Source organism: Hibiscus syriacus, unplaced genomic scaffold (assembly GCF_006381635.1).
Source record: "Hibiscus syriacus cultivar Baekdansim isolate YM2019G1 unplaced genomic scaffold, ASM638163v2 tig00110201_pilon, whole genome shotgun sequence".
In the NCBI taxonomy this organism is placed as follows: Eukaryota; Viridiplantae; Streptophyta; class Magnoliopsida; order Malvales; family Malvaceae; genus Hibiscus; species Hibiscus syriacus.
Window position 1 is genome coordinate 1,761,825 of NW_024062624.1, and position 14,845 is coordinate 1,776,669.

Sequence of the window (14,845 nt, forward strand, 5' to 3'; positions counted from 1 at the left end):
AATAAATAAAAATAAATAAACTTTCCCTTTTCATATCCATAATCTATGGCAAAAAAACCAAAACAAAGAACTGTAATTTCCCCCCATATATCGTCTTCATTACTCAAACTCTTCTACTGCCACGTTTAGTATTTTCTGTTTATCTTGTAGCCTGGGAGCATTTCTCAGTTCATAACTTTATATAAACCTTTCAAGAACTTAGCCAATGGATTTAATTTGAATATTATCTAAGCTAAACGGTCTATATATCAAATAAGCTTTTCCCCCCCCTTAAAAATTGAAGTAAAAAAGAAAGATTATATATTTAAGTTATAATACAGATAGGGTTGCCATGCTTTTGAATGTGTACCGCAGCTGTGAAGGCCGTTTCTTCTCTTTTTTGCTTTAGTAGTCAAGCCCTCTAAAACAAAGGTGTGGGAGACATTAAACTTTAGCCAAGAAAGAAAATACAGACAACTGGTAGTATTTTTCTTATATATATATACTACTTTTGCTATATTTTCTTTGTTTCTCTCTCTTGAACCGCCTAGCCATATGAGCTCTACTTGAATTTGCCAAGGCTTTAAAGCCAGTATGTTGAGTTTATGAAGGCCAACTTTTTTTCTTCTTCATGTTTTTCTCCTTTCTTTTTTCCAACTTGGAGGCTTCAGTTAAAGCAAAGATAAGTGAGGAATTTCTGGTGATTTCTATATGGTTAAAGAAGGTTTATATCTCAATCCCACTGTTACATTTTTTCTCTTTTCTTCTCTCTCCCCCTATCCCTCTCAGTGCTCTTTCCTTTTCTTTGTTAGTACCAGTACTTCTTCCTCGTGAGAAAGAAAAATAGAATTTTCTTCTTTTGGAGCAGATTTCTCATCTGGGTTTTGCATATTTTTTCTTGTTCTTCTTTTTTTGTGTGATTGGTTTAGGTAATAGTTTCTCACAAAGATAGAACCGGGGATATTAAACACGTGTATTTTTATATATATGACATACGGACTCTTCTTCTTCTTCTTTTCCCTGTTTGCTAAGTTGATTTAGAGGCTTTTTGGTATGTTCTTCTGCTTCTTCCTCCTCTTTGATGCGTTCTTTTACCATGTATAAAATAAGATCTAAAGTCATAAAAATTACATAGGTTGAAGAAAACTAGGACTTACTCTTATACATATTAATCAAATTCATCAGTTTATGTCCTTTGCCTTTTTCCCCCCAAGGGATACCAGATCTAAAACGGGCTTATATATGGTTTCTGTTATATAGAGAAGCTAACTGGGATATGAGTAATCGGCTGCTATACAAGGTTGGTTATTTCATTGAAGATTTCAAGAGTTTGAGGCAACGAAGATAGCATTTACCGACACCAACGAAAGGGGGAAGATAACAGAAGCAATGAATAAGAGTAATCTGAGCTCCATCAGCAGCTCCGATCTCATCGATGCAAAGCTCGAAGAGCATCAGCTGTGTGGATCCAAGCACTGTCCCGGTTGCGGTCACAAACTCGAAGGAAAACCGGTACGGATTCATCTCATAATATTCTTGGCTTCAGCGGCAAGAGCTTGCCAAGAGAAGAATCAAGGAAAAAATACGAGAAATATACTTGTATTCTAATCACGGGGTTTTTTTTCCTGGATGGTCAAGTTGTTTCTTTAATGGAAAACAGAACTATATTCGAACAATATAAGATTAAAGATTTCTTCTTTTTCTCTTTATTTTTTTCTCTTTATTTTGTTTATTCTTCCCTTTATTTTTTGTGCTTTAATTTGAACTGAATAATGAAAAAATGTTGCAGGACTGGTTAGGTCTACCAGCAGGAGTGAAATTTGATCCAACAGACCAAGAACTGATAGAACACCTGGAAGCAAAAGTGGAAGCTAAAGACATGAGGTCTCACCCTTTGATTGATGAGTTCATCCCAACAATTGAAGGAGAAGATGGGATTTGTTACACCCATCCTGAGAAACTCCCAGGTTGTCTTGAAATCCTTCAACTTTATCTTGTTTGATATTTGCTTCCATCATTATTCAATGCTATTAGGTATTACCATATTGTCAACCCTCATTAATTCCGGTTTGTTGCGCCTAAGTGAACCTAACTTTGATTTTTAGCTATTGTTTTCTATTTATTTCTTGCAGGCGTGACCAGAGATGGATTAAGCAGGCATTTCTTCCATCGACCATCAAAGGCTTACACCACGGGGACAAGAAAAAGAAGGAAAATTCAAACCGAATGTGACTTGCAAGGTGGAGAAACAAGGTGGCACAAAACCGGCAAGACAAGGCCTGTCATGGTGAGTGGCAAACAAAAAGGTTGCAAGAAAATCCTGGTTCTCTACACGAATTTTGGGAAGAACCGAAAACCCGAAAAGACTAGTTGGGTCATGCACCAATATCATCTGGGTCAACACGAGGAAGAGAAGGAAGGCGAGCTTGTGGTGTCCAAGATATTTTATCAGACTCAACCAAGGCAGTGCAACTGGTCTGATCGAACTGCTGCAGCAGCTGTTGAAGGAACCAACGTCGTTGTCTTCGACCCTAATAGCAGGCGAGATAGCGGCGTTCGGAATTGTTCCTCAAAGGAACAGTTAATCCCTCTTAGAGAGGAAGTATCGGGAGCCGGGATTGCCGCCGCGGTCGCTTTATCAAGTCTTGCGGGTGCCATGGATATCCAACACTTAAAACCCGATCACCTTCTCAGTTTCTCCCCGTTTAGTAAAAGCTTCGACGAGGTACATTCTTCCTTCATTTATAATGTTATATTCAATGCGTTTTCTCTCTTCTACAACTTGCAAAAGTTTTCCAAGTTTTAACATCAATCAACTGAACCACGAAATCGAAGCATAAAATGTCATTGAGGTTTGTACCTCTTAAATTTTATGAATAATTCCAATATTTTCATGAAAACATATTAAAGTTCAAACATCAAAGTTTGCTTATCTTACATAAAATAAAGGTTAAAGGAATAAATCTTAAAGTTTTAGGGTTGCTTGTATTTACGGCATTTAAAGAACAAAAACAATCTATATGGACCTCACTTGACCATCTTTCTGAGCTAACTATTTCTTTTTCTTTTTTTTTTTACTCACCAGTAGGACCAATATTTAGAAATGAAAGTAAAACTATCAAAAAAGGAATTAAAGCAATGTTGGAAAATGGACTAGCTAGCGAACTGTTTTCATGGTGGGGGGTTTGTCTATTGCAGATGGGGATTGGAGAAGCTTCGGCAGCAAAAGAAACGCCGGTTCAATGCACAAGCCAAGCATTGCCGGAGCACCAGCGGGGGACAGATCATATGGCCCACGATCATCATTTTCATCATCTTCACCACCAGCAGCAGATTCCTACGACGGCGTTCCATATTAGCAGGCCTTCATATCCAATTTCCACAATCATCTCGCCACCACCCTTCCATCACACCTCCATCATCCTTGATGAGGACTCCTTTCATGTCTCCAGAATAATGCTTCAAAACGAAAGTTTCCAGGTACTACATATCATCATCATTACTCCATTAGTTATTTCTCCGCATACTATGATCCACCATTAATAGTGTAATTAAAAACTTTTCTCACGAGAAACCACAGTTTTAATGGGTACTCATTTTCTTTGTCTCAATTCCCAATTTTCTCTCGTGAAAATGCTGCACTTATATATTAACTACAGCTCTTATTAAGCTGAAGGGTAACTCGATCTTACATGCTTAATTTCAGTTAAGATCTTGATTCTGAAACAATGAACGGTTTTTATATTTTTTTAATCCTTGTTAAAACATATGATTTAGATGGAGAAATTCTTTTGATCGTTCAGTTATAATTTGTTGATTTGAATATATGCAGCAGCAGCAAAATCATAAACTGGGAGGAAGGTCTGCAACAGGTTTGGAAGAACTAATAATGGGCTGCACTTCAAGTGACGTCAAAGAAGTGAGTATGAACTTTTTGACCCTCAGATCCCATGAGCCTTGTTTTTCATAACATGAATTAAGAAAGAAAGAAAAAAGTACGGGGAAATATAAATAAATAAAAGGATAAAAAGAAGTGAAAAAGGAAAAACCTATATTCTTCAGCTATATTATTCTTAAGGAATAAGAAAGACAACTCAGAATTCTTTCCTTTTCGTTTTGAATCAGAGTTAAGTATATGGCATTCAGCATCCTTAAAGAAATGAAGGCAGCTATCATACTATAAATGAAATGATGTTAAAGTGAGTGCATAGCTTTTTCTTCGTAGAAAATTAAACATAATTATATGCTTTTTGACATGAACAATAGCTTAAGTCTCCTTTTCCACTTTCTTAAGTTTCAGTAGAGATCAAAACGTTAAGGCAATCTTCTTTTATATGTTCTTCTTAAGCATATATAGTTAAGATTCGCTTAATACATCTAAAGCATTAAGGAATTCTTTTATATTTGACGAAAAACATTTAATAATTATTTATAATAAAAAACAAGAATTCCTATTGTTAAAGTACAACTGCTTACAGTAGAATGTGAAACCGTGTAGCCTCCAAAATAAATAGACTACTTTCCCTACATCCTCCTTTTGTTTATCTTTAAATATATGTTGCTATAAAGAAACATGTAAAATCATCAACATACGTAAAATCATGCAAATATAAAATATCTTTAAAATAACATATTACAAACATACGAATTATCAAATTTAGCTATAACATTAACAACATTGTTTTGGTTGGCTATGCATGCATTTGGTTGCAGCATGAAAGCTCTTTTATCATACGTTGCCTCATGAGATTAGTCGGTTGTGGTGTGGACAAAAAAGGCAGCTTCTTCGTTTGTTTGTTTATAAGTGAAACCCTAACCCTAAGTTTGTTTGTTTTTTTGGCAGGAGTCATCAATCACGAACCCACACGAAGCTGAATGGTTAAAGTACTCCTCTTTCTGGCCTGACCCTGACCACCATGGCTAGTCACCATAAAAGCTAAAGTTATAGACAAACCTTCCAAAATAATCACTACTTTGGACGAAGCCAATCTCTGGTTAAAGACCTTTCAAAGGAGAGAGAAAGAAACCAAAACACCAAACACACACACACACACATATAGTTATATAAGTAATATATATAGTTTGTTCTTTTACTTTCTTTTTGTTTAACGGGGGTTGGAAGCCCGTTTCATTACTCTCAACGTTTCGGCTCAGTTACCTGTACAATATACATAGTTCATGTTGTTGGAAAGAAAGAATAAAAATGAAAGAAAGGTGAAGGGGAAGGGGAAGGGGAAGGGGAAGGGGGAAAAAAGCAAAAAAAGAAAGAAAAAGAAAGCAGGGGAAAAGGCTGCTCTCTTCTGACAAATAGAACTGAAGGAGAGAAGAAGCAAAAGACCCAAAGCGAAACATCCAAGCTACTGCATCAAAATCATCACCCTTATCGTCATTATTGTTATATCATCTTTATGTCTGTTCTTATATTATTTTATTATTTCAAGACACTTGTATACTTTCCTTTTATTTCTTTTTGTCTCAAAGAAATATACTGCAAATTGCGAAAAAAAAACATTGTTAATTGTATTGTTGTTAGTCAACCTTTCTTGTATAATAAACAGAAAATATGTTATTTGTCTAATCATATTTTTAATAAAATGACATTTATAATGAAATATGTTAACGAATGCTTAAATAAAAAAAAACTTTTAATAACGTTTATAATGATACTACTTATACATGAAGATATTTATAATGGCAATTGGTTTACAATATTAATTCATATTATTTATAATCTTTATAATAAAATTATTTATACAAATAGTTTAAGATGAATGTTATTCTAGAGATCTTTAATTCGAGTAATCGTGATTCCAAGATATATACTATCTATAATTTAAAAATATTATTAAGATATATTACCTTTTAATCATTTTAAATAATTAAATAAAAATCATTTAAATCAAACATTTTAATTAAATCTGAAAAGAAAGATATTTGTAAATCATCATCATCATATGATAACTTTTTTATGACATGGTCAAATTCAAATCGCTTATTTGACGTAAAAGTAGTTGCTTTGTCCCTACGATCTTATTAATGCCTAAGGAGACAGCACAGCAGCGCTATAATTAATTATGCTCTCCAAATCAAGTGTTCAAAAGAATCAAATACTATTGCTAATTAATGATTCATGATCATCAAAGTTGGTGCAATGTTGACTTATGAGGTCAAGTATTATTTTCAATGTTTATTTTGCTTCTGTGAGGGGGTGATTTTGCTGTGTGGCATCTAAAAAACGATTAAAAACGGTGTGATATGTTAAAAAAGTGATTGGTTAAAATTTAGATTAGTTATGTTATATCATTTAACCAGAAATATTATCAAGTACAATAATATATTAGGTAGCGCTTATATAATATAATAGGTAGCGCTTATATTGACATATTTTCTAACTAAACATGTATATTTAAACCGGTAACATTACAAATTTACCTATTACATTATAATTATCGGTTTTGATGTTTTTGGAATTAATACAATTTTAAATGTATCGACACTTTATGCGTGCACCTCGTTGTGCTTTCATTTTGGGAAAAAAGTATCGACACATATTTAAAGAGTGTTGATATATAATGTAAACATATTTGCTAATTAACCAATATATTTTTACCGGTTACATTGTAAATTTACCTGTTACATAATAATTATCGATTTCGATGTTTTTTGAATTAATACTTTTCATAAATGAATCGACACTTATGCGTGCACCAGTTTGAGTTCTTCAATCATAAGTTTATTCTTTAAGAAACTAAAACTGACCTAACTTTATCCTATGGAGATAATAAGAGTATATCATAACTTTGCATTGAGAGATGTTTGTTTCTGGGTTTTTTTTCTTTGAGAAACTAATAACATGTTGGGTTTCCCAATGTTATTCTTTTGTTACTGCAAAGTTTTTGTTATTTTCTTACTGGGTTTTGCTTAAAATATCTAACTTTTTGTATTAAAAAATGGAAATTCTGAAATAAAAATGATCACACAAGCACACTTTTTTACTATCGGTTTTGTCATTTCGAGATCGATTGTGTCATATTCTTACCTGGTATATTGTTATGGATCGATACATTTTTATAAAGTATCGACACTTTATTGGCGCTATAACTTCTTTTCTTTTAAATTCCAAAAGTGTCTATACTTATAATAAAGTATCGACACTATCAACATATCCGGTATCTCTTTACCGATTTTGTCATTTCGAGACCGGTTTTGTCATATTTTTACCTGTTATATTGTTATGAATCGATACATTTTTATAAAGTATCGACACTTTATTAGCGCTATAACTTCTTATCTTTTAAATTCCAAAAGTGCCGATACTTATAATAAAGTATCGATACTATCAACATATCTGGTAGCACTTTATTAGCGCCATAAAGTATACGACGAATACCAGCGTTCATAACTGTTACGATCAGATATTCAAGTAGATATTTTGATATTTTACCATAAATTAGGGTTTGTTTGATTTGCAGATTGGTCTTTTTTTCTTTAATGTGTTTTTGTTCCAATGTAACAGCATCCACACCCAAAATGGCTCCAAAACGTCAGCTTCAGAAGCGGGGTCTTTCTCAAATCTCTTCTCAACCCACCTCTTCCCAACCCAAGTCAATGAGACGTTTGAGACGAATCTGCCTTACTTTAAAACTCCTTTGCCATCTTTCTTTCTCCGCATCGGATCTAAAGTTGTCAGTTTCGAACGACTTGAGAAGAGATTTGAGAAAGACCCCGCTTCTGACGCTGACATTTTGGATCCATTTTGGGTGTGGATACTGTTACATTGGAACAAAAACACATTAAGGAAAAAAAAGACCAATCTGCAAATCAAAGAAACCCTAATTTATGGCAAAATATCAAAATATCTACCTGAATATCTGATCGTAACAGTTATGAACGCTGGTATTCGTCGGAGTTGATGAGTTCTTTTTTGCCTTTAGGTTTAGGGTTTTTAGATTTGGAGTTTGTATCATATTTATAATAAATGAAAAAAATGAGTAATTTAAAAAGGTATCGACACAAGTTAATAATGTGTCGATACATTATGGTAACATGTTTTCAATGTAAATCGGTATATTTAGACTGGTTATATTGCTAATTTACCTATTACATTATAATTATGGTTTTCGATGTTTTTGGGATCGACACTTGTTACAAATGTATCGACACTTTTTAGGGCACTTGGTTTTGAAATACATTCTGGACAAAAAGTATCGACACTTGTTTGATTTGTGTCGATACTGTTTGTACACCTGTTTTCTCAAAAACTGGTATATTTAGACCGGTTATATTACTAATCTACCTATTACATTATAATTATGGTTTTCGATGTTTTTGGGATCGACACTTGTTACAAATGTATCGACACTTTTTAGGGCACTTGGTTTTGAAATACATTCTGGACAAAAAGTATCGACACTTGTTTGATTTGTGTCGATACTGTTCGTACACCTGTTTTCTCAAAAACTGATATATTTAGACCGGTTATATTACTAATCTACCTATTACATTATAATTATAGTTTTCGATGTTTTTGGGATCGACACTTGTTACAAATGTATCGACACTTTTTAGTGCACTTGGTTTTGAAATACATTCTGGACTAAAAGTATCGACACTTGTTTGATTTGTGTCGATACTTTTTTTACACCTGTTTTCTCAAAAATCGGTATATTTAGACCGGTTATATTGCTAATTTACCTATTACATTATAATTATAGTTTTCGATGTTTTTGGGATCGACACTTTTTACAAATGTATCGACACTTTTTAGTGCACTTGGTTTTGAAATACATTTTGCACCAAAAGTATCGACACTTGTTTGATTTGTGTCGATACTTTTTTTACACCTGTTTTCTCAAAACCCGGTATATTTAGACCGGTTATATTGCTAATCTACCTATTACATTATAATTATAGTTTTCGATGTTTTTGGGATCGACATTTGTTACAAATGTATCGACACTTTTTAGTGCACTTGGTTTTGAAATACATTTTGGACCAAAAGTATCGACACTTGTTTGATTTGTGTCGATACTTTTTTTACATATGTTTTCTCAAAAACTGGTATATTTAGACCGGTTATATTGCTAATCTACCTATTACATTATAATTATTGTTTTCGATATTTTTGGGATCGACACTTGTTACAAATGTATCGACAGTTTTTAGTGCCCTTGGTTTTGAAATACATTTTGGACCAAAAGTATCGACACTTGTTTGATTTGTGTAGATACTTTTTTTACACCTGTTTTCTCAAAAACTGGTATATTTAGACCGGTTATATTGCTAATCTACCTATTACATTATAATTATAGTTTTCGATGTTTTTGGGATCGACACTTTTTACAAATGTATCGACACTTTTTAGTGCACTTGGTTTTGAAATACATTCTGGACCAAAAGTATCGACACATGTTTGATTTGTGTCGATACTTTTTTTTACACCTGTTTTCTCAAAAACTGGTATATTTAGACCGGTTATATTGCTAATCTACCTATTACATTATGATTATAGTTTTCGATATTTTTGGGATCGACACTTGTTACAAATGTATCGACAGTTTTTAGTGCACTTGGTTTTGAAATACATTTTGGACCAAAAGTATCGACACTTGTTTGATTTGTGTCGATACTTTTTTTACACATGTTTTCTCAAAAACCGGTATATTTAGACCGGTTATATTGTTAATATACCTATTACATTATAATTATAGTTTTCGACGTTTTTGGGATCGATACTTGTTACAAATGTATCGACACTTTTTAGTGCACTTGGCTTTGAAATACATTCTGGACTAAAAGTATCGACACTTGTTTGATTTGTGTCGATACTTTTTTTACACATGTTTTCTCAAAAACTAGTATATTTAGACTGATTATATTGCTAATATACCTATTACATTATAATTATAGTTTTCGATGTTTTTGGGATCGACACTTTTTACAAATGTATCGACACTTTTTAGTGCACTTGGTTTTGAAATTTGCTAATCTACCTATTACATTATAATTATAGTTTTCGATGTTTTTGGGATCGACACTTGTTACAAATGTATCGACAATTTTTAGTGCACTTGGTTTTGAAATACATTTTGGACCAAAAGTATCGATACTTGTTTGATTTGTGTCGATACTTTTTTACACCTGTTTTCTCAAAAACCGGTATATTTAGACCGGTTATATTGCTAATCTACCTATTACATTATAATTATAATTTTCGATGTTTTTGGGATCGACACTTGTTACAAATGTATCGACACTTTTTAGTGCACTTGGTTTGAAATACATTTTGGACCAGAAGTATCGACACTTGTTCGATTTGTGTCGATACTTTTTTACACCTGTTTTCTAAAAAACCGGTATATTTAGACCGGTTATATTGCTAATCTACCTATTACATTATAATTATGGTTTTCGATATTTTTGGGATCGACACTTGTTACAAATGTATCGACACTTTTTAGGGCACTTGGTTTTGAAATACATTCTGGACAAAAAGTATCGACACTTGTTTGATTTGTGTCTATACTTTTTTTTACACATGTTTTCTCAAAAACTAGTATATTTAGACCGCTTGATACAAATGTATCGACACTTTTTAGGGCACTTGGTTTTGAAATACATTCTGGACAAAATGTATCGACACTTGTTTGATTTGTGTCTATACTTTTTTTACACATGTTTTCTCAAAAACCGGTATATTTAGATCGGTTATATTGCTAATCTATCTATTACATTATAATTATAGTTTTCGATGTTTTTGGGATCGACACTTGTTACAAATGTATCGACACTTTTTAGTGCACTTGGTTTTGAAATACATTATGGACCAAAAGTATCGACACTTATTCGATTTGTGTGGATACTTTTTTTACATCTGTTTCTCAAAAATTGATATATTTAGACCGGTTATATTGCTAATCTACCTATTACATTATAATTATAGTTTTCGATATTTTTGGGATCGACACTTGTTACAAATGTATTGACACTTTTTAGGGCACTTGGTTTTGAAATACATTCTGGACCAAAAGTATCGATACTTGTTCGATTTGTGTCGATACTTTTTTTACACCTGTTTTCTCAAAAAACGGTATATTCAGACTGATTATATTGCTAATCTACCTATTACATTATAATTATAGTTTTCGATGTTTTTTGGGATCGACACTTGTTACAAATGTATCGACACTTTTTAGTGCACTTGGTTTTGAAATGCATTCTGGACCAAAAGTATCGACACTTGTTCGATTGTGTCAATACTTTTTTTATACATGTTTTCTCAAAAACCGGTATATTTAGACCGGTTATATTGTTAATTTACCTATTACATTATAATTATGATTTTCGATGTTTTTGGGATCGACACTTGTTATAAATGTATCGACACATAAGTTTACCTATTCTCTCATTAAACCGGTATATTTTACCTATTAAGTTCCCAAACTTGGATAAAATGTTGGAATCAAATCTTTGTGTTTATTAATTTTGTCATTATTATATTCTATTTTTGCCACCTACATTGTAAATTTACCTATTACTTTAAAGTTATTGCATTTTGTAGTTATTGAACATACCTAAATATGGAATGGTCATTCAGTCCTGCACATGATGACAATTATGTTAGTGACATTTGGAATAATGAAGAAAAAAAACATGACTCCTACTGTGTATAAGAAACATGTACAAAAAATATTTGGATAACTTTTCCCATCTCATACATAATTACATTCACATACAAAATTATAAATCATATTCAAAATTAAAAATCTTATACAAATTAACCATGCATTTACATCATCCCTTCCTTTTGTTATTCTTGTGTAGCATGGCAGCTTTTGTCATATTTTCTCTTAGTTGATTTTGATTATGGCTTACGAGATCGTTTAATATTCGCTTACGATCCCATTCTCTAACAACCTATATTCAAATTGTTAGTACGTTAAGTATTGTAGACCACAACATTCAATCTACGACTTTTAACAATTTAACCGCAAACAAATTTTTAATTTTACTTACAAAATCACAAGTAACCCCTCCAGAACCAATCGATTCCATCCACATCATCACATAAATTCCGCAATCATGTCCATTCGATTGCTCGTTCATCTTATGCTCCGCGAATTTGAATCTTTACAAGGGGAAATTTCCTAGAGATCCACATGCTTCTACCTAAATGTGTTTCTTATTATAATTATCTAATATTTTTATTTGCATTAAAAAAATATGAAGTTATGATCCAAACAAATTATGCATTATAATTGACATAATTTCCTTTCATACATACCAATCTCTTAGCATCATTCACTATCTGTTTAGCTGTTTCAGATGTAAACAGACTATCATATACAGTTGCAACACGGTCTACCATATCCAACACCAACAAATACCAATGTGAATTATTGTGGTTTATTGTGATCATGATCTGTAACAAATTTCACACCCAATTTGACAAAATTCAACATTATATATCCAAAAACATTATTTATGCCTATTCGTATGGTGTCTTACCTTCTCACAGTTGGTGAATTTCATATAGTTATATAACATGGGACCCCAAAAACTCACAATACCCTCAATGCAGACGTTGTCCAACGCCTATTGCTGTAATTACGTGACAATCATTATTAATTTACCGTCTATAACATTACTTTTCAACATTTATTAATTTAACTCACCGCTAAGTGGTATGGAATGTAGCCAATCGTTCGGCCTGACTTTTTAGAATCGTAGGATACTGTCCAGGTGAGCAAATCAATAACCTAACAAAATTAATTACACAATCAGAATATATTCAATAGGTTTTAACTTTTAATCGATGTCTACTTACCATACCGCCAACCCATTCACTAGGCTTCAACGTTGCAACATCGGATACACGAGCGTATTGATTTCCCATTGAGATTACATAATATATGTATGAATCATTATGATTAATATATTGTCATGAAATATTTAAATATCACTCACAAAGCAATATATTTAACTTACCCTAATTCTAACCCACTATTCTATAAATAATCACAAATTGCAGCTTCGACCGGTTCAATTCTGCTTGGAATAACCGCTTTTTCAACCTACAGTTTTGCATACAAATTTTAGTCACAACAACATGATAAAAATCAAAATAAGTTTTCTTTTATTCAACTTACCTTCTGCTTCTTTTTATGGGGTGTAGGATATTCCGAATCTAAATCTGCATCTATAACACTCTCCGGTGTATAGATGTTAGTGACATATTTTCTCCTCATTTCCTCCATCTTTTCTTCTTCAAATTTTTTCAGTTCATGATATTTTTTTTCTCTACATAGCTCTTCATCTCTTTTATTTCACCCTTCATTTCCCCCTTCATTTCCCCCTTCATCCAAGTTTTTCTCAACCACCTCCTTCAGCCCCGTAAGTTCACTCCTCAATTCCACAACCTCCTTGATAACTACATCAATTTTTCCACCCGTCAATAGATTAAGTTCCCTGAACACCTCAACTTCATTCACCACTACATCTACCTTTCCTTCCACTTCCCCTTTATGTCTCTCAAGTGTCTCTTCATCTCTTTATTGTCTTTGATGAATATCAAAAAGGATTTTTTTAATATCAGCCAATTCAGACATCAAAATATCGAATTTACCCTGTTTTCCCTCACCGTAATCCCCCCGACCGTCATCCACCCCTCCAACCATCTCTTATTCCTTCTCCACTGCCTCCTCTGCCTCTTCTACCTCCTCTACCTCATTGACAATAACCTTCAAAATTAAATTTGTATTAAGACATTGATTATATTCTTAATATTATTTAATTACATTTATTACCATTTCTAGCTTCCTCGGTCTATCCAACTTCAACTTCGCCATCACTCTAACTACCTCTTCCTTCCCACATGCACGAATGTGTGCCACTCCGTTTCTTTCATAAGCCGACAAACTATCACAGCCCAACCAAAAATCAAACAGTGCAACATGCATTTATAATAAAAGTTATCATTTTATATAATAATATACTATCATTTATATAAAAAAAACAAAAACATTCTTCAACTCAGTTACCTCTAAGATTGTTATGCACCCTTTGAGGTATCTCTGGCTGCCCTTTTGAAAGGTGATTATTGATTCAATCAATCTCGAATGGACATATTCAACCCAATTGAATTCACCCTTCAAGCCTTCATCGCAAATGAGCTTCATATATTCCTTTTTCGTTGACGTATCACCCGTTGGACAAAGAAATATCCCGACAAGGTACAATACAACTCGGGCCTTCACCCCCCCGGTAAGATCCACTTTTGATATCCTCTTCAACTTCAGCATATGTCACCTTCTGATTCAAACCAAATTTAGAGGTAAGTGCTTTCTAGTTCTTACTCCTACAGACTTCTACAACACTTTTGCCTTTATTTTGTACCCCCAAGACGGCTGCAGCAGTCGATACCCCCAAAGGGAATGCATAATCACCATATTTAGCAAACATTGTTTGACATCAAATTGCTCCATCAAGGATCGACACAATTCCCCGAATTGGTCGATCCCTACTCCTTGTATAAACGTATTTACAAGTTTAATGAATACATTCTTTTCATGTGCTTTCATCCGTTCTTTGTATTCTTTACTATCATTTCTTGACTGTGTGATGTAAGGTTCCATTTCGGCATCACTCATCGAATTCCATTTCGACCTCACATCTTTTATCACCTAATATTAATCGTAAATGTTTTCTTAATCAATATATTAACGCTAAATAATACTCAATGTCAATTTCATTTTACATACCGAACCGCTGTGTGTGTCATTTTCCTTCATCCTTTTGCATTCGGCCATACTATCAACATTTAAAATTTGTAATCAATTTAAAGTTTTAATCCAATTACCATTTCAAC

General features: G+C 33.0%; 1 protein-coding gene across 8 annotated transcripts; it reads left to right on the forward strand.

Moving 5' to 3' along the window:
• The first annotated feature begins 267 nt into the window (after nt 1-267).
• LOC120218814 (NAC domain-containing protein 75-like) lies at nt 268-5,193 on the forward strand. Of its 8 annotated transcripts, none has more exons than XM_039215717.1 (7): nt 268-703; nt 1,194-1,491; nt 1,769-1,946; nt 2,112-2,704; nt 3,178-3,475; nt 3,808-3,898; nt 4,823-5,193. In XM_039215717.1, exons 2-6 carry the CDS (start codon nt 1,369-1,371, stop codon nt 3,864-3,866), a joined length of 1,251 nt encoding a protein of 416 aa, XP_039071648.1. In that variant the 5' UTR covers nt 268-703; nt 1,194-1,368; the 3' UTR covers nt 3,867-3,898; nt 4,823-5,193. The 8 variants fall into 8 exon arrangements, with proteins under 8 accessions (XP_039071648.1, XP_039071641.1, XP_039071647.1 ...); XM_039215710.1 differs by having other exon boundaries at nt 3,178-3,459; nt 3,806-3,898; XM_039215716.1 differs by having other exon boundaries at nt 3,178-3,459; nt 3,812-3,898.
• The last annotated feature ends 9,652 nt before the right edge of the window (nt 5,194-14,845 follow it).